Source organism: Carettochelys insculpta, chromosome 1 (assembly GCF_033958435.1).
Source record: "Carettochelys insculpta isolate YL-2023 chromosome 1, ASM3395843v1, whole genome shotgun sequence".
NCBI lineage: Eukaryota > Metazoa > Chordata > Testudines > Carettochelyidae > Carettochelys > Carettochelys insculpta.
In genome coordinates, this window is record NC_134137.1 from 106452910 (window position 1) to 106472844 (window position 19935).

Consider the following 19935-nt stretch of genomic DNA (forward strand, 5'->3'; position numbering starts at 1 on the left):
ACCTGCAGGCACCGGGGGAGACTATCTGCGTGGCACCGCTGAGGAGCATGCCGAGCGCAGTGCAGACTACGGGGCCGAGATCCCCGACGCGTCAGGGGGCGGAGCCACCCCCACAGGGGAGGGGAAAGGCAGCACAGAAAACACGGCACTGCAGTCCCTCTCCAGACAGGGCTGCAGAGCTGCTTTCTCTGAGCCCTCTGCTCGTGCTGTGGACTCCAACGAGAAGGCAGGGGTCACCCCTAGCCTATCCGGAGCCCCCATCTCCATTTCTACAGCCAGCCTCCCCATGGCTTGGACCACCTTCGCCCTTCTTGGGCTTTGAGCCACTTGAGTACTACCACAAATCGGTCTCTCCAGTGTCCCAGGTCTCCAGAAGATCTCGCTCCCCCAGACGTAGAGGGTATTCACCAAGGGAGTGGTCCAGGTCACCATCCCAGGAGCAGTGCCCGTGTTGCCATGGTCGCCCCTATCATGTGGGGCATAGACACCATAGGCATACTACCAGGGACAGATCCCCACAGACGGTCCCGTATCCCCAAGGGCAATCGCGAACGGGGTCAGAGACTCAGATATCTCAGGGGGAGTTGGTTCTGGAACCCCAGGATTCTCCCTCTCAAGTTTCTAGCGAGTGGATGTACCACCGCCAACAGGACCCGGAGAGGTCCGGAGAGGCGTACCCTAGCGGTTCCTCGCTGTCCTCCCCGGATGAGGCTATGGCCCCGGGGGACGTCTATCCTCTGGACGATCTCAAACAGTTCCAAGAGCTGTTTAAAAGGGTGGCCTTCACGCAAGGCATCCAGACAGCAGAGGTGCAAGAGAAGAACCATAAGCTCCTTAAAAATCTGAGACCTCCGGCCTCCTCTAAAATAGCCGTACCGCTTGACAAAGCAATCTTGGAGTCCGCCACCACGATATGGCAGACCCTTGCAACTATTCTGCCTGTCCACAAGAGAGCGGACAAGAAATACTTCGTGCCGGCGAAGGGCATGGAGTTCCTATTCAGCCACCCACAACCAAATTCTCTGGTGGTAGAATCATCTCAACAGAGATCAAAAACGTCTCAGTTCAAAACAGGGGGAACGGACAAAGATGCCAAGAAACTAGAGCTGTTCGGCAGAAAGGTCTACTCCTCCTCCACTCTACTGTTGAGAATGGCGAATTACGCAGCGCATCTAGCGAACCACAATTTCGACAACTACTCTAGGTTAACCTCCCTCATGGACTCGCTTCCAGAGGACAAGAAGCCGGTGCTCAGGACTATTGTGCAAGAAGGCTACGCGGCCTCGAGGACGGGAGTTCAGATCGCCCTGGATGTTGCGGACACAGCAGCACGCTCAACAGCTATGGCAGTGGTAATGCAAAGGGAGTCCTGGCTCCAAACATCGGGTATACCGAGGGATCTACAGGCGAAGATCGTCGATCTCCCCTTCGACACGCAGAAGCTGTTTGCTGAATCAACTGACTCGGTCCTTCATTCCAGTAAAGACTCAAGAGCCACTCTTAGGACCTTGGGGATCTACACCCCTCCATACAGAAAGAAAAAGTACTACCCTCAGCAAAGGCGGTACCAGTATCAGCCACAGCGTCCCCAGTAGCACAGGGGTTACGAGCAAGGGCGACATCAACAGCATCAACAATATAGAACTCCCAGGCGACGTTCCCAACAGAGCCGTGCGTCCTCGGGGCAGGGCCAAAGGCCACAAGTTTGACACACAGATCCAGGGCTGCGCCATCACTACCATCGCACAAGGTCATCCGAAGCGGTTATTCCACCATCGCCTCCGACCATTCTACGACCAGTGGCAAAGGATCACCACAGACAAATGGGTGCTGGAGATCATAGCCATGGGCTACGCCATCCCCTTCTAGTCGCTCCCACTGCCACAACCTCCACCCAGGCCCCACCTGCAGGATGCCTCCCACGAAGCGAGACTCAAGCAGGAGGTAGACCATCTTATGCTCATAGGGGCAGTGGAAAGAGTGCTGGAGCAACTGCAAGGGAAAGGGTTCTACTCCAGATACTTCCTCATGGAGAAAAAGACAGGAGGCTGGAGGCCCATCTTAGATCTTCGAGGCCTCAACCGGTACCTGTGCAAGCAACGCTTTTGGATGATCACAATCGCCTCCATCTTACGGCACTGGACGATGGAGATTGGTTCGCAGCCCTCGACTTACAAGACGCGTATTTTCACATAACTATCCATCTGGCTCACCGACGATTCCTCTGGTTCATGGTAGGCAAAGAACATTTTCAATACAAGGTCCTACCGTTCGGCCTCCCCTCAGCCCCCAGAGTCTTCACCAAGACCTTGGCAGTGGTGTCAGCCTATCTGCACAGACGGGGTATTTATATTCCCGTATCTGGATGACTGCCTACTCAAAGGGGCCTCGAAGGAGGAGGTACTACGCATGATACGCATCGCAGCAGGCACGTTCTCTTCGCTCGGCCTGGTGATCAATCTGGCAAAATCAAAGATAGACCCCACACAGGACACAGAGTTCATAGGGGCACGCATAAATTCTATTACAGCGAGAGTGTATCCACCAGAGACACGCTTTCGGGCCATTGCACAGGACTCCCTCGTGTAAGTCATCACCTTCAGCCCTACGGTGCCAGTTCTGACGTGCTTACAGCTGCTGGGCCACATGGCAGCAGCGACGTTCGTAGTACAGAACGCCAGGTTACACATGTGCAGCATGCAGCACTGGCTGGCGAGCCTATACAAACTGGCAACGCACACCGTTCACAGGGTGGTGTCGCCCACGACAGAGGTGCGCAAATCCCTGCGATGGTGGGTAAACCCCAAGAACATGCTAACAGCGGTACCCTTCCACCAACCACAAGTATCGGTTTTTCTTACTACAGATGCCTCCCACATAGGGTGGGGAGCACACATGGGCGAAGAGATGACGCAAGGACTGTGGTCCTCCACGGAACAGTCACTGCACGTAAATATACTGGAGCTCAGAGCAGTGTTCAACGCCTGCAGACACTTTTGAGACCATATACAAGGCAAAGTAGTCGGGATCAGTACAGACAATACCTCCACCATGTTTTATATAAATCGGCAAGGAGGAGCTCGGTCCCGTGCCTTATGTGCAGAAGCAGTCCGGTTGTGGAACTGGTGTATCGCCAACAATGTAAACTTGAAAGCCTCGTACTTACCAGGCGCTCACAATGTGAAGGCAGACCAGCTGAGCAGGCGTTTCGCACTCACGCACGAGTGGCAGATCCGTCCCGATCTGCTACGACTGATTTTTCACGCATGGGGCTTTCCCCAGATAGACCTGTTTGCCACTCAACACAACAAGAAGTGCCCACTATTCTGCTCCAGGGCAGGACTGGGACGGGGGTCCCTGGGGGACGCATTCGCGATCTCCTGGAGGGGCCCCCTGCTTTACGCTTTTCCTCCCACAGTGCTGATCCACAAAGTCTTGCAGAAAGCCAGGAGGGAAGGAGCCCGAATGATCCTGCTAGTCCCAACGTGGGATCGACAGCAATGGTTCCCCCTACTCCTGCGCATGTCGGACCGTCCACCGATGCCCCTCCCGATGGCGCCAGATCTGCTCACGCAAGCCCAGGGGTCCATAGTGCATCCGCACCCCCAAGGCCTGCGACTACAAGCGTGGTTAATCCATGGCTCAGCTCCCTAGAGAGCACATGTTGCACTTCCTCCGTACAAGTCCTAGAAAGTAGCAGGAGGACTTCCACCAGGAAGACCTACAAGCAGAAATGGACTCGCTTCACGGCATGGTGTTCTACCAAACAGTTAGCCCCGCTTTTGGTGCCTATACCTGTAATATTGGAGTATTTACTGAACCTCAAGAGAGGAGGACTCTCACTATCCTCGTTAAAGGTCCACTTTGCCACCATTTCGGCATTCAGACATGAAGAGGAAGGGCACACGGTGTTCGCGCATCCCATGGTTACCAGGTTCCTCAAAGGGTTGGTAAACCTCTACCCCCCTCGGAAACCGCTTCCACCTTTGTGGAACTTGGACCTGGTGCTTAATGCACTAACGGGACCACTGTTCAAGCCTTTAGCCATGGTTTCCCTCCACCTCCTTACGATAAAGACGACCTTCCTTCTCGCAATCACGTCAGCTCGCAGGGTGAGCGAGCTTGCGGCAGTTATGGCAATGCCACCCTGCACATTACCCTGCCTCCAAGGAGGCGGTAACCATACGGCTGCATCCAGCCTTTGTTCCTAAAGTTTCTTCTGAGTTTCATATTAACGAACCTATTGTTTTACCCTCGTTTTATCCAAAGCCTCATAACTCTAACAAAGAGGCGCGCCTACACCTCCTGGACGTGAGGAGGGCGCTAGCCTTCTATATAGACAGGACCAAGTCCTTCTGGAAAACGGATAGACTCCTAGTCTCTCTCACTCCCAAATCGAAAGGAGAAGGTCTCTCTTCACAGAGAATCTTGAAGCACATCGTATCCTGCATAAAAATGTGCTACAAACTCAAAAAGACTCCTTTACTGGCCACGCCCAGGGCTCACTCCACTAGGGCGGTGGTGGCATCAACAGCCTTTTTCAAGGGCGTTGCGCTAAAAGACATTTGCAGAGTGGCGACCTGGTCATCCTATGACACCTTCGCCAAGCACTACTCCCCTCACAGGGTATTCCAAGAGGATACCCAGCTCTCGACAGCGGTCCTCTCGGGGACAAGCTGCACATGATCCGATTACCCATCTCCTATTTTGGGGTACTGCTGGGTAGTCACCTAACGTGGAGCACCCACGGGGACACTCGAAGAAGAAAGAGAAGTTACTCACCGTAGTAACGGTGGTTCTTCGAGATGTGTCCCCGTGGGTGCTCCACCACCCGCCCATCCTCCCCGCCTCGGATCTCTGTTTAGTGTTTTGCAGGATCATCCGAGGCGGTTGGTCAAGGAACTGGTGGGGACCGGATCGCGCACGTGGCCAGGAGCGCGCAAGGGAGTGGCGCGCACCGGCGCATGCGTGGTCCGGCAGAAACTGCTTGGAAGATCCGACCTGCGGCGCCGGGGCGAGCCCGACACCTAACGTGAAGCACCCACGGCGACACATCTCGAAGAACCACCGTTACTACGGTGAGTAACTTCTCTTTTTGCTGTGACCATACTGTGTTGTGCAGTCCCAGCTGCTGGCCGTTGAAGGTTTAGGGACACTTGGAGCATAGGGTTACGTTGGTGACCGTCTTACCTAACAGCTGGTGTTTGATCTTCCATGAATTCTTTTTTAAAACTGGCTCTTCTTTGAGTAGTGCCCCAGGGGTGCTCCACTCTGGGTGTCGGTGTGTCCTCACGCTAGCGCTTGGGGATTCTTGTATAGTCATGGTTTCCCATGTCGCACATGCCCAGTGGCGGCACCTCTTGCTACCTGGCATGCGCATGGTATGAGCTCCTCAGCTCCTTCTTTACCATCCTCAGCTGTAGACAGAGCTTCATCCTCTCTGCAACGTAAGAGTTAGATAGCCTTAATTAGCAGTTCTATCGTTTCCCTTCCAAGTTGCTTTCCCAGTTTGCTCTGTTGTTCAAAGAAAAAAAAAATCTTTGTTGGATTAGTTAATTAAGGTGTGTTGCTGCATCACCACCACGCCAGCCTCCCCGGGTTTCAAGCAGTGTGAGATCTGCGGGGAACCTCCGACAGTCATGCTTCTTTGCTTCTTACATCAGACTCAATCCTGTGTATGCTGCTTCAGCTTAACTATGAGGGCTCAAAAGGATTGAGCTACTAGACTTAACACTTACTTGTATGAAAAATCTCATCAGCCAGCAGCCCTGGAGCAACTGCTCGTGGAGGACTCGGTGCCAAAACCCAAAGGCCATTTATACACAGAGTGAAAAATGCTGATGAGGTGGGGATGCAAATTCCCCGCACCTCAGTAGCATAACGTCACATGATTTGGAGTCCGGAAGACTGTTCTTCCGGACTCCAAAACGCTGTGTAGAAGCACGGCCCCGGGGGGGGCTTCCGGAAGGAAGTCCTTTTTCCGGAGGCCCCTTCTTCCCGAAAATTTTTGAAACATGTTATGCAGAATTAGATGCTGAAATGAGATTCCTCCCTAGAGACCAAATCCCAGCAGTAACACTTTGAAAAGGTATTCAGGAAGGACCATGAAACATCAATTGTCCAGTAGTTACATTATTAGATAGTCTGGGCAGTGCCATAACTAACTAAGTTTGCACCTGAGGCAAGAATATAAAACGGCGCCCCCTCATATATTCGTAGTAGTTATTTTGTAGAAAGAGGGAAAATACAACACGTTGCTTACACTGGCCGTGGGGGCTGAGTCTGGTTTCCCCTGGGCTCGTTGGCGGGGAGGGGGAGGGCTGTGTGTGGTGGACCCACTGCACCCCCATTTCCCTGCCTCAGTGGGGCCCACGCTCCTAGCGGTTACTCACAGCTGGCTGTGGTGGGGCCATGCAGGAAATGGGGGAGGGCAGGGGGTGGGTGCACGTGCTGACAACACGAGGTACAGAACCAAGATAGTAACGGGAGGTGGTGCAGTGTGTAGGTCCAGGGCCAAGGGTGTGTGTAGAAGTGCTGGTAGAGCTGTGTGCAAGCAGTGTGTGGGTGTGTGTGTACGTGTGAGATGGTGCTGTGCCTATCTATGAGCAGTGTGTGTGTGTGTGTGTGTGTGTGTGTGTGTGTGTGGGATGATGGTGGTATTGTGTGTTGGGAGACGGTGTGTGGAGATGGTAAAGTGTGTACAGACAGGGCATGAATGGTGGTGGTGCTGTACCAAGAGGCAGGTGTATGTAAGTGCTGGTGGCCCTGTGTGTGGAAGTGGGGCAGTGTGCAGGGGCAGGGTGTACAGAAGTGGGTGATGGATGGGGCAGGGTGTGCTGGTAGCACTGTGTGTCAGGACAGGTGTGTGTAGAGGTGCTGTGTGTAGGGGCAGTATACGTGTGTGAAAGCACTGCTAATTCTGTGTACAGGGTGTGCTGGTGGCAGTGGAACTGTGTGCAGAGGCAGGGATATGTGGTGCTGTGTGCAGGGGCGGGGGTGGGTGGTGCTGTTTGCAGGGAGATGGTGTATGTGGTGGCACTGACTTTGGGACCAGGGGAGGTGGAGCTGTGTGCAAGGGTGGGGACAGGGAGTGTGAGTGGTGCTATGCACCCCCAGGTCCGCACTCTAACCCAATCCCCCTTCTCTCCCCCAGAGCCAGGCACCCCTAGGCCCCTACTCTAACCCCCTCCCTTCCCCTCACCCAGAGCCAGGCTTCCCCAGGCCGCTGCTGTAACCCACCCCACCCCCTGTCCCTCCACTCTAACCCAATCCCCCTCTACCAACCCCTGGAGCCAGGCACTTCCAGGCCATGGTCCTCTCTCCCCACCGGGACCCGCTGTGGCAGTGTAAGGGGTGAGTCAAGTACAGCGCTTGCCTCGGGCAGCAGGAACTCCTCGGGCACTCGAACGACATCTTGCGCCCAAGGCGAGTGCCTCTCTTGCCTCACCCTTGTTATAGCCCTGGGGGAGCACACCTGTAGGAGTGTACACATTAGCCAGAGACTCTCCAGGTCTGTGTCTCTAGGGTTATCCTGGTACTTCTGAGAGAGTTTGTATTCCTTCGCATGCAGCTTGTTTTTATTCCGTTATCGCTAGCATTACTTCCACTAATTACTCTTAACTGTAGATTGAAGGGAATGTCAAATTTAAGAGCAATGTATCTTTCCTTAAGCAAATCTTGAACACTGGAGCACCCAACACCCTGGGATCTTAAGTTTTCATCTTTTTTTTTTTTTTTGTTCCTTTGGTTGGTTGTGCTAGTAAGTTCTCCGAGGCCGTGCTGTAAGTAGTGCCAATGGTTAAGGCCATCTAATGTTTTCTTTTGCAAACCTTGTTTTCAGTCACTTACGGCTATGATACACTTTCATTTGTTTGGTCTAAATCCTTCCATTAGAAGTTCCAATAAAACAGTTTCTAGCACCTTTCTGTTTGAAATTTGGCAAAAGGTACACCCTGGCTTCAGCCACATGCCTTTTGTTGTAGCCCTGAAAATCCATCTACTTTTGGTGGAGGTTATTTAGCTTCTAAAAATCACCACTTGCTGAGGTTAGTTTAACAGCTGAGTTCTCCAAAGATGCATCTGCACTGAGTATGCTGCCACCCAAAGCTGCTAGTTTAGATTCTCCCCGCAACTGGTATTCCCTGATGCCAACGGTTGCTTTGGCACCAACATTAGAATCTTGAGTGGGTGTAGTCGCCTCTTTGCTCTCTCTGCTCCCTCTGCTGTTGCCCTAGCAATCCCAACAATGAGCAAGTTATCTTCCCTGAATGCAGCGAAGCTGCCCAGGGGATGGGGAGATATGTGAGGTGAAGAAGAGTCTTTAACATGCACACTCACCTCCAGATCCTCAGTTCCTGAGATTCAGCATTCTTCCGCTGTCATGTTAAGGCCAGAAGGATGAGTTGACCTTCTGTGTATCACAGGCCATTAAATTTCATCCAGTCTAGTAAATAGCTTGGAAACCCATTGCTAAAGTTTGCATCTCATATACGCAGAGAGAAACTGCTACTACCAATTTGTTTTTTAATTTAGGTGGCAGCGATCTGACCAATAGGTCTCTAGCATGGGTGTCCAAACTTTTGGCTTGCCTGGGCCGCATTGAGTGAAGAGGAGTTGTCTTGGGCCGCATATAAAATATATAATATAGTTAATGTATATAAATCACATAATAATGTTAAAAGTTTGCGATCTTGTGGGGCCGCATTACTAGCTGTCCAGGGCCGCAAGCGGCCCGCAAGCTGTGGGTTGGACACGCCTGGTCTATAGGTTCCAACTCTGCTGATGACCCATGCAGGAATTAATGCAGTTCCATATGGTAGACTGTTTTTTATCAGTTTGATTTTTGAAAAACTTAGGAAATCACATACAAAATACTAAAGTAAAATAATTTTACTGTTGCCAAGTAAAAAACATTCAAAATTGACAAATGTGGCAGGTTCCACCTAGAAAAATGATATGACTATGTAACAAAAACTCTATCATCTGTCTGTCTCACACACACACGTACACAGCGGCTGCACTGAGGTGGTATGGGCAGCCGATGCTCTTGTGGGACTGCATTTACCACAGTAATGGAAAAAACCCTTCCGTCACTGGCAAAGAGTCAACGTGACATGCTGCGGAAGTGTAGCTGCAGCTGTAGTATTTGCAGTGTAAATATACTTCTATAAGGTTCTATATACTTCAGCGAGGAGGGAGGAACAGTAACAGGGAATGTGGAAATGGCAGAGGTGTTTAATGATTTCTTTGTTTCGGTCTTCACTGAGAAGTCTGAGGGAATGCCTGACACAGAGAATGCTAGTGAAAAAGGGGTAGGTTTAGAAGTTGAAATAGGAAAAGAACAAATTAAAATTTACTTACAGAAATTAGATGTCTGCAAATCAACAGGGCCTGATGAAATGCATCCTAGAATCCTCAAGGAGCTGATAGAAGAGGTATCTGAGCCTTTAGCAATCATTTTTGGTAAATCGTGGGAGACGGGAGAGATTCCAGAAGACTGGAAAAGGGCAAATATAGTACCCATTTATAAAAAGGGGAACAAGAAATAACCCAGGAAACTACAGGCCAGTCAGCTTAACTTCTGTGCCAGGAAAGATAATGGAGCAGGTAATTAAAGAAATCATCTGCAAGCAGTTGGAAGGTGGTAAAGTGCTAGGGAACAGCCAGCATCGTTTTGTTAAAAACAGATCATGTCAAACCAATCTAATAGCTTTCTTTGATAGAATAACGAGTCTTGTGGATAAGAGAGAAGTGGTGGATGTGGTATACCTAGACTTCAGTAAAGCATTTGACACAGTCTCACATAATATACTTATCAATAAACTATGCAAATACAACTTAGATGGGGCTACTATAAGGTGTGTGAACAACTGGCTGGATAACCATACCCAGAGAGTAGTTATTAATGGTTTTCAATCCTGCTGGAAAAGTATAACTAGTGGGGTTCCACAGGGGTCTGTTTTAGGACCAGTTCTGTTCAATATCTTCATTAACGATTTAGATATTGACATAGAAAGTACACTTACTAAGTTTGCAGATGATACCAAGCGGGGAAGGGTTGCAACTTCTTTGGAGGATAGGGTCATAATTCAAAAGGATCTGGATAAACTGGAGAAATGGGCTGAGGTAAACAGGATGAAGTTGAATAAGGACAAATGCAAAGTGCTCCACTTAGGAAGGAACAATCAGTGTCACATATACAGAATGGGAAAGGACTGCCTAGGAATGAGTACAGCAGAAAGGGATCTGGGGGTTATAGTGGACCACAAGCTAAATATGAGTCAACAGTGTGATGCTGTTGCAAAAAAGGCAAACATGATTCTAGGATGCATTAACAGGTGTGTTGTGAACAAGACACGAGAAGTCATTCTCCCGCTCTACTCTGCGCTGGTTAGGCCTCAGCTGGAGTATTGTGTCCAGTTCTGGGCACCGCAGTTCAGGAAGGATGTGGAGAAATTGGAGAGGGTCCAGAGGAGAGCAACAAGAATGATCAAAGGTCTAGAGAACATGACCTGTAAAGAAAGGCTGAAAGAATTGGGCTTGTTTAGTTTGGAAAAGAGAAGATTGAGGGGGGACATGATAGCAGTTTTCAGGTATCTAAAAGGGTGTCATAAGGCAGAGGGAGGGAACTTGTTCTTCCTTGCCTTTGAGGATAGAACAAGAGGCAATGGACTTAAATTGCAGCAGGGGAGGTTCAGGTTGGACATTAGGAAAAACTTCCTAACTGTCAGGGTGATCAAACACTGGAATGAATTGCCAAGGGAGGTGGTAGAATCTCCATCACTGGAGATATTTAAGAAGAGGTTAGATAGATGGCTTTCAGGGATGGTCTAGAAAGTGCTTGGTCCTGCCATGAGGGCAGGGGGCTGGACTTGATGACCTCTCGAGGTCCCTTCCAGTCCTACTCTTCTATGATTCTATGATTCTAAGGTTGCATGGGCAACCTTAATTTTGGTGTTTAGTAACATCTGAATACTTTATTTTTCAGCCTAATTTTAAATATTTTGTATATGCAATGTTTTGAAAAGCACATAGGACACTAAGATCTCAGTGCTGGTTTGGGCCTTTGTTTAACACTAATTTAAATGTCAAATAAGTGAATCTGCAGTTGTTCAGAAATGGTATTTGCTGTTGGTTTAAAATTTTTTGCTTAGTTTTTTGTTTTGTTTATTTTCTAGTGGAAAAGAACATGCTAGTGCAAGCAGGAATGCTATGGTACTTGCTGGGCGGTGTGTGAATTGTAGCCATTCATTTATTACAGTTGGAATTAGATTTAGGGTCTGAATCTCCCCTGTCTGGCACCTTGTGTAGTCATTTACATCTCTGCAAAACGGGTGTAAAATGCTGTTGGAGCACCACTTTGCTCAGTTGTAAATGACCACTAAGGTGCAAAGTAGTTGTGAATCAAGCCCTGCTGTTGACATTTTGTATGGAACAGTATAGTCGTGCATGTCGTACTGAGGGCTGGGTGGGACAGAACCAGGTTATGCTTTTTGATACCTTAGTTCTCCACCAATAACTGGAAAATTGTTCTAATTTTGAGACCTTTCCTTTGATGACCTAGCTGTGACTATGATCCTCTCCTGTGCTGGGGGTCATTACTTATGAAGATCTGTTTAGAGGATCATAGCCTAGTTCATAACCAGACAAACAGAATGTAGTCATGACCCTCCATACCCTCAATGCTTCCGAAGCAGAAGCATAGCATATCTGTGAAGCCTGACCCTTTTTCGTTACTCTGGGTTGTCACTGTGATAGAGCCAAGTTGTTGTGCCATAGGAGCTCATATTTTATATTTGGCTTGACAGTGTAAATAGAGAAGTGCTTTAAAAAGCCTGTATATTCCAGCTAAGATCTCTACTAAGGCTTGCCAGTCCACAAGTGGAAGGCCTGATCCTGTGATGTGTTGAATATCTTCAGTTCAATGAGTTTAGTTGCTCAGCACTTCTCATAGTTAGTACTTTTGGGGAGTTAATTATTAAACATCTCTACTTGTTTTGCCTTATTGAAAAGTTAAAGAGAAAGCTCCCAAATTAAATACATGAATGAAAAGCAATAATATGTTACGTACTCTGAGAAGAGAAGGAAGGTCTTGAGGTTTAAACCATAAAACTGAGGAGTCAGTGTATCTGAGATCTGGTCTAAACTCTGCCACAGACTTCCTGTGTGATACTGAGCAAGGCATTTATCTCCTCTGTGCTTTGGTTTTTCCATTGACAGATTTCCAGTGGGAATCATGCCTGCCACTGATAGGGTTGCTAGTCCTTCAGGACTGCTCTGGCGTCTCCAAGAATTGAAGATTAATCTTTCATTAAAGATTATGTCGTGATGAAATCTCCAGGAACACATCCAACCAAAACTGGCAACCCTGTCTTCCAAGGCTTGGTAAAATGTTGGATTATTTAGTGTTTATAATTTAATTTTCACTAGGCATTAATGTATTTCATTAGGCTGTGGCAACCTATGCTCATAGGCACATTTCAGTAGTATGGCTATATCTTCCAGTAAACTTAAAGGCATGAATTGGACCCAAAATGAATTAATCATTAGAAATGGGATGTACTTTGAAATAGCATGGATGCGTTACCTTTATCATGTGAAAAGTTTTCTACAACTTTGCTTCCAAGGTTTCATGTTTTGAATATAAATATGAATATATTATTGCTTGTTTAACATTTATGTTATGGTGTGCTTGGTGTGTCACAAATAGAGGATACAATGATTACATATAACGTTGCAGGCAGTGAAGTAATTTTGCTCACAAAGTGAGGAAGAAACAAAGACCTTTCCCAACAGAACAACAGTGTACTAGCCTCATGAGGTTCTCTATTGGTGATGGTTGTGCTATTTTGGTTTGCTTCCTTCTTGCACTTGGCTACTTCAGATCCACTGTGGGCGTTGTGGCACCTAATGTCTGGGGAATAGCCAAAGCACAGGACTGTGACATCTATGGACCCTCCCCCATCCTCAACACAGTAATAGTGGTGCCTGTACTGGTAGCCCTTCTGGAGGTTTCAGCAGCCACTGTGCATCTGTTGAGAGAAACCCTCCACAGAGGGTATGCTTTGAGGAAGACACTAGTGGCTGCAGCACACTTGTGAATTTCCCACTGTCTTATCTGATTCTGCATATTCATTTATTCATTGACCTCACTCACTTCTGCCTCCCTACTAAACCCCCTGGATTTTCCTTCCTCTCCCTCAGAGTTTTCTCTCTGTCCTCCCTCCCTCCCAAAATTCTCTCTCTCTCCTCCCCATGTGTTCACTTCTGTCCTATCTTTTCTCCAAACCTTCTCCTTCTTCCCTTCCCTTCCTTTCCTTTCCTTCCTTCCTCCATCCACATTCTTTCCGCTCACTTCCTGTCTAGTTCCTGCCTCACAAAGCTGTCTCAGGCTGTGTCTATACTCCTGCAGAAGATCAACCCACTCAGAGTTGCTCTTCTGAGGTTTTGTTTTGCACATGCTTGAAATGGTGCTTTTCAGGGTTCAAGTTGACCCCAGAACTACTCACGAGCAGTGAAGATTGAGGAAGGTTGATGGGCAGTCACAAGGAGTAAGGGGAGTTGAGGAGAGAGTTTCTCCCATTGACCTCCCACTGTGTGGATGGCAGCAAAAGTGTAGTGTAGACCTGGCATAACGTCCAACCTAAACCTCCCTTGCTGCTATTTAAGACCATTGCTTCCTGTCCTGTCCCCAGAAGTTAAAAAGAATATTTTTTCTCCCTCTGTGTAACAACCTGTTCAGTGCTTGAAAACTCTTGCCATATACCCTCTCAGGCTGCGTCTACACGTGCACGCTACTTCGAAGTAGCGGCACCAACTTCGAAATAGCGCCCGTCATGTCTACACACGTCGGGCGCTATTTCGAAGTTAACTTCGACGTTAGGCGGCGAGACGTCGAAGCCGCTAACCTCATGAGGAGATAGGAATAGCGCCCTACTTCGACGTTCAACGTCGAAGTAGGGACAGTGTAGACGATCCGCGTCCCGCAACGTCGAAATTGCTGGGTCCTCCATGGCGGCCATCAGCTGGGGGGTTGAGAGATGCTCTCTCTCCAGCCCCTGCGGGGCTCTATGGTCACCGTGGGCAGCAGCCCTTAGCCCAGGGCTTCTGGCTGCTTCTGCGGCAGCTGGGGATCTATGCTGCAGGCACAGGGTCTGCAACCAGTTGTCAGCTCTGTGGATCTTGTGTTGTTTAGTGCAACTGTGTCTGGGAGGGGCCCTTTAAGGGAGCGGCTTGCTGTTGAGTCCGCCCTGTGACCCTGTCTGCAGCTGTGCCTGGCATCCCTATTTCGATGTGTGCTACTTTGACGTGTAGACGTTCCCTCGCTGCGCCTATTTTGATGTTGGGCTGAGCAACGTCGAAGTTGAACATCGACGTTGCCTGCCCTGGAGGACGTGTAGACGTTATTCATCGAAATAGCCTATTTCGATGTCGCAACATCGAAATAAGTTATTTCGATGTTGGCTGCACGTGTAGACGTAGCCTCAGTGTTCTCTAGACTATACAAACCCAGGTCTTTGAATCTTCCCTCTTAGGTCATGTTTTCTAGGCTTTTAATGGTTACTCGTCTCTGGACTTCTCCAGTTTGTCCACATCGTTCCTTAAATGTGGCATCCAGAACTGGACACAGTACTTGAGTTGAGACATAATCAGCACTGAATAGAGCAGAAGAATTACTGTGTATGTCTAGCTTCCAACACTCCAGTTAACACATGCCACAATATTGTTTGCTTTTTTTTGCAACAGTGCCACAGCTGACTCATATTTAGCTTGTGGTCCGCTATGACCCTTTTCTGCAGTCATTTATATTGTTTAGGTGTGCAACTGATCATTCATTCCTAAGTGGAGTACTTTGCTTTTTTCCTTATTAAATTTCATCCTCTTTATTTCAGACCATTTCAATAGTTTGTCCAGATTATTCGGACTTTTAATCCTGTCCTCCCAAGTGCTTTATTGTACTTGCTCCATTATATTTTGAGACTCTGGACAGCTTTGTGTTCAACATGGCTGAGATTATGAGTCACCTAGTGTTGATCGCGCACAATGTCAGCCTGTGCGCACTTGTGGAAGCATTGAATATAGAAGTCCAGACTGTCATTACAACCAATGGGAGGAGTCCACGTAGAATTCTTTTTTCATGCTGTGCCTACACTGCCCCCTCCCCCAAAAAATTAGGAAGAAGGGTGCTTTCAAAAGTGGGGTTTCCTTTTGAATGAACCCTGTCTACATGGCTGTTTTACCGTTTGAAATCAGCTCTTCTGGGAGCAAGATCCCATGCAAGTATAAAAATGAGGTACGAGATATTTAAATCCATGCCTCATTTGCTTTTTCAATTGGCTGCATTGGCATGCCCCTTTCAAAAGGGAGGGGCAGTGTAGCCGCAGCCTTGGTATTGGTAGGAGAGTGTCTAGCAGGTCAGCTTGATGTTCATTGGTGTGTTGGAAGTATTCCCTCAGATGGAGATGGCAAATAAAGGCTTCAAGGTCACCATAAAGTTGTATCACGTTTGTGGGACTGGTAGGTCAAAAAGAAAGTCCCTGGAATAAAACAGGCTCTTCTGCTGGAAAGGTTAACAACATTATTCGGTTAGTTGAGATTGTCGTGGTTGTAGTATGTGGCATGAAGTAGTTTAGATAGTTTATTATCCTTTCTCTTTTGTTGGGAGTAGCAGTGTGTTATGGATGTTTTGTCTTGTATTAGTGAAGTCCCACAATGTGGCATTTTGTGTGGAAGTTTGCTTATTGATGAGAGTTTCAAGGTCAGATTCTTGATCCTCTCCTCTTTGCTGTACAGGATACTGATCAGGTGATTCCTTTGAGAGTGTGTGGCACAGTCTCTTTCTGTAATCAGTGTAATACATTAATTGTTGTTGTTGTTTCACTTTTAGTCCCTTGGGTACAATGTCCATCTTTTTGCACTTGGAGAGTTCTGTCTGGATCTGTCTGTTTTTTGATGTAGTTGGTGGATTTCCACTCCAGATGGCTAAATGCAGTGGCTGGCATAGCCGTCCGTGTTAGTTTGTATCTTCACAAAACAAAAAAAAGCAGTCCTGTAACACCTTAAAGACTAACAATATAATTTATCAATTGAGCTGCTTTCATGGGACAGACCCACTTCTTCAGATCTGGACGACCCTAATAACTGATAACTGAGATGAAAAGAATGTAAAAGAAAGTAAAAAATGAAAAAAAAAAAAAAACCTGACGCATGAGCTACATAGGACAGAAGGGAGGAGGGAAAAGGGGGAAGAAAAAGGTTTCTGTAAGTGCCTACTGTAGGGTGCAAGAAGACATTGTAACGGTTGAGAGTGCAGTCCGACCCCTCTGTGAATCCTCAGGAGAATTCCAAACAGACCAGTCTGTGCAAGGTGAAAAGCTGCGAAATAACTGCCATGGGAACTGCTGCAGAACAAGGCGCGCTTGCCAAGATTTCAAGGCTACGCTGGCAATAGGCCACAAGAGATAGTGATAAGAAATGCATTGGCAATTTTAGGCAATCTTATGTTAATGTGTTCAGCTTTATCAGCTAGTGTTAGGAGGCCTGTTACAGAGCCTCTCCCCGAGCGAAGCTCCGACGCGTCGGGTTTTCCCCCACTGGTGACTGCGGCGTCTCCGGGGCTCCTGTTGCGGGTGTCACGCGCTTTCAATAAACCAAATATAGCACTCGCCTTCTGGGTGCAGCCTCGTTTCTGGGGAACCCGAGCCTGGTTGGCTACACCTAGTAAGTTGAGGGGCCTGCCTGGGGACACTGCTAATGTCAAAGGTGGGGAAATTGTCCTTGTAATGCGGAAAGTAATTGATATCTTTGTTGAGAATGAATTCCAATTCAGATGTCTCCCTTTGTAATCTGGCGTTAGTCTCTTTGTTGTAGAATGCACACTATTAAGTCTTGGATAGTATGACCTGCTAAATTGAAATGCTCACTTACAGGTTTATGTGTATTCAGATTCCTAATGTCTGATTTGTGTCTATTAATTCTTTGGCAAAAGTGATTGTCCCGTTTGTCCAATATACATGGCAGAGGGGCACTGCTGCACATGGTGGCATATATCACATCAGTGGAAGTGCAGGAATATGAGCCCCCGATCATGTAACTGACATGGTTAGGTTCAGTGATGGCGTCTCCAGTGTAAATATGTGGACAGAGTTGGCAGTGGGGTTTGTTGCAGGGAAAAGTTCCTGGGTTAGTATTTCTGTGATGTGGCATATGGTTGCTTGTGAGAATTTTCCTGAGATTGGGTGGCTGTTTGCAGGAAAGAACAGGTCTGTCACACAGGGCCTAATGATGTGCATTCTGAAACACAGAGACTTCAACAAGAGGATCAGTTTCTCTTCTAAATACCCTCATCAAGTTATTTCATTTTCCAGGTCCCCCTGAGTCTTAGTCAATGGCAGCTACGTGGATGCTCAGCACTAGTGAAAATCAGGCGACTTACTTAGCTGCCTAAAATATGGATTTGGAAGCCAAACTTTAGACACCCATTTTTGAAAGTGTTGGTCAGTATTGGTTAGGCACCCAGTCAGGAAATACTAAAGTCAAGTTTGCATTTGTAATCTTAACTGTTTCCCCTTGTGCATAAGTACTAAAATGTTCTCTTTAATTGTATCATATTGTATGCTATTATATATTATGACAATATTTAGCTTTACTAAAAGCACAGATAAAGCTTCATATAGGACTGTGTATTACGAAATATTTATGAGTTTTTCTTGTTGATATTCTCATAGAACTGACTTACTGGATTTTACTTAGTTTAGAAAATAGCTTCATTGTTCTATAAAAGTAATCAGTTCTTTGCTCTGGTATTATCTGCATAAAACACTTATTCAAACAATGTATATGTTTTTAAAGCAAAATTAGAGCAGAAATCATGCCTATGGTACTCTTGTCTATAGATAAAGTTTATTTCTGTAGTAATGTGTGATTATTTATATTTGTATCAAACTCTTTGACCTTCAGCTTGCATTTGAAAAAAAATTAGCCATGACTACCATTTTAATTAAGAGAAAATTTAGATTCAGAATGTAAGTAAATGTGTAAAGAACATTCAAACAGATAACTGCAGCCTTACAGGAAGCTTTTTAGAAATGGTCTGGCGTTTTAAAAAATCCAATTAACATTCATTGTTAGAAACAGAGAGTTTTTTTCTTGTTAGAGACAAACCCTCCCCCCTTTCCCCACCTCTCCCAGGAAGCAAGAAAATCATTAAAATGTTACCATCTTAATTTTTTATAAATTGAAAAAGTAACAGGTAGCTGTTTACAACACTCAGTAATAAATCTGAAGAACTAACTGGTAAATTAATTGGAAACTGTGGCTCTAATGCATTGTTTTGGAATCTACTAAACACATTAGATTGAATTGTTTCAGCAGCAGCATGCCTGTTTATTGTATCTTCTACATTTATCTGTTTGTCATTTTAGTTTTTGAATTGTTGCCTAGAATATTGCTGCAGTATTTGTTTCAATCGGCTATTCCCTTGGCATGAATAACTTCATAAAAGAGGCTGATTTTTGTTTGACTTCACTAGTTTACTCAATTAACTGTACATTTTCAGTGTTCATGATAAAAAGAAAAAGTGATTGGTTTTCAAAATGTTGATTTTTTTAAAGGCTGAACATAAAATTATGTTTTATTTGTTTTTTCAGGTCAATTATTAAAAAGTGCCTTTGTGAAGTCACTTTTACGAGAGAGGACTGCGACACCTGAATGTGTTTTCAAATTATCATCTCTGCCAGCTGGACATTGCCTTGGCCTTATATGTCAGAGAAGACACCTCAACTGTCTCGGTTTGCCAATTGCTTGATGTGAAACTGGCTTTCGTTTTAAAAAGAAGCTGAAGAAAGAATTATTGCCAGGACGTGAATAAGCTGACTGCATTGCTTTTCTTGTGTAATCAGTACCAGCAAGCAGCCTGCAAAGAATTAATATTATATCAAGGAGTACCATTGGGTTGAAGTAACTTTATTTAAAAAGGTGTGCCAGCGATCCAGTCAAGGGACTCAGATATTTTACAGCTAGAGATGCTACTGAGCATGATTCTTTTGCAGCCAAAAGTCTACAAGTGGGACATATTGATTGATGAGTGACTGCTTGCTGATAAATTGTCCTTGCTCATTCTGCTTCATGTGTATTGGGCTCCATTAAGCAATTTATTACTTCATTGCCTCTAGAAGCTCTGTGAGGTTTTTTTTTTTTCTCCTGCTCAACTATAGTTCTTGGAATTGTTGCTTGGCATAATTCACTTAATAGTCATTCACAAAACCTAAATTGGTTTTTCATCATGGCTTTGAATGTTGCTCCTGTAAGAGATACAAAATGGCTGACATTAGAAGTGTGCCGACAGTTTCAGAGAGGAACTTGTTCACGCTCTGATGAGGAATGCAAATTTGCACATCCCCCCAAAAGTTGCCAGATTGAAAACGGAAGAGTTATTGCCTGCTTTGATTCTCTAAAGGTAAGAAAGAAGGCTACCTATGTTACTAAAAATACTAATACTTTATATCAAAAATATAAAGAAATCATTGTATTGCTCAGGCATTATAAATATATTTGCTCTAGGCATGCTGCCTGTTTTGCAGATTTTATTTGTCTTAAGTTTTGTTCAAGCTTTACAAGAACTTCTAACTGAGTATTTTCCTGACAGATGTAAAATGTATGTTGTTTACACATCCAAACTGTGTATGACTACGGAATGCACGATTATTGACATCTAATATGTCCATTGTGTGCATAAGAATACCTTTCATGAGTTATCATTGTTACATGTAAAATGAAAATAAGTGCCTGGCTTGAAACTTTGGTCACTGTGCTATTGATAATGAAAGAAATTGTAGTACCTTAAATAAAGGATTTAATTTAGAACCACAGAACTAAGAAAATGGAGTTATGGCCTTTACTTCAATTTTGACTCATCATATTATACTTTATCTAAGT

General features: G+C 46.2%; 1 protein-coding gene across 14 annotated transcripts in view; it reads left to right on the forward strand.

Moving 5' to 3' along the window:
- The window catches only part of MBNL2 (muscleblind like splicing regulator 2), a 219474-nt gene that overhangs the window by 61770 nt on the left and 137769 nt on the right, over positions 1-19935 (forward strand). For 13 of the 14 annotated variants that reach the window (XM_074989394.1, XM_074989342.1, XM_074989367.1 and 10 more), the window contains one exon: positions 18648-19456. In XM_074989394.1, the coding sequence (XP_074845495.1) occupies positions 19283-19456 (174 nt within the window). In that variant the 5' untranslated portion in view covers positions 18648-19282. Of the gene's footprint in view, positions 1-12293; positions 12385-18647; positions 19457-19935 lie in introns of those variants that run through there. The other variant, XM_074989311.1, reaches the window with a different exon arrangement.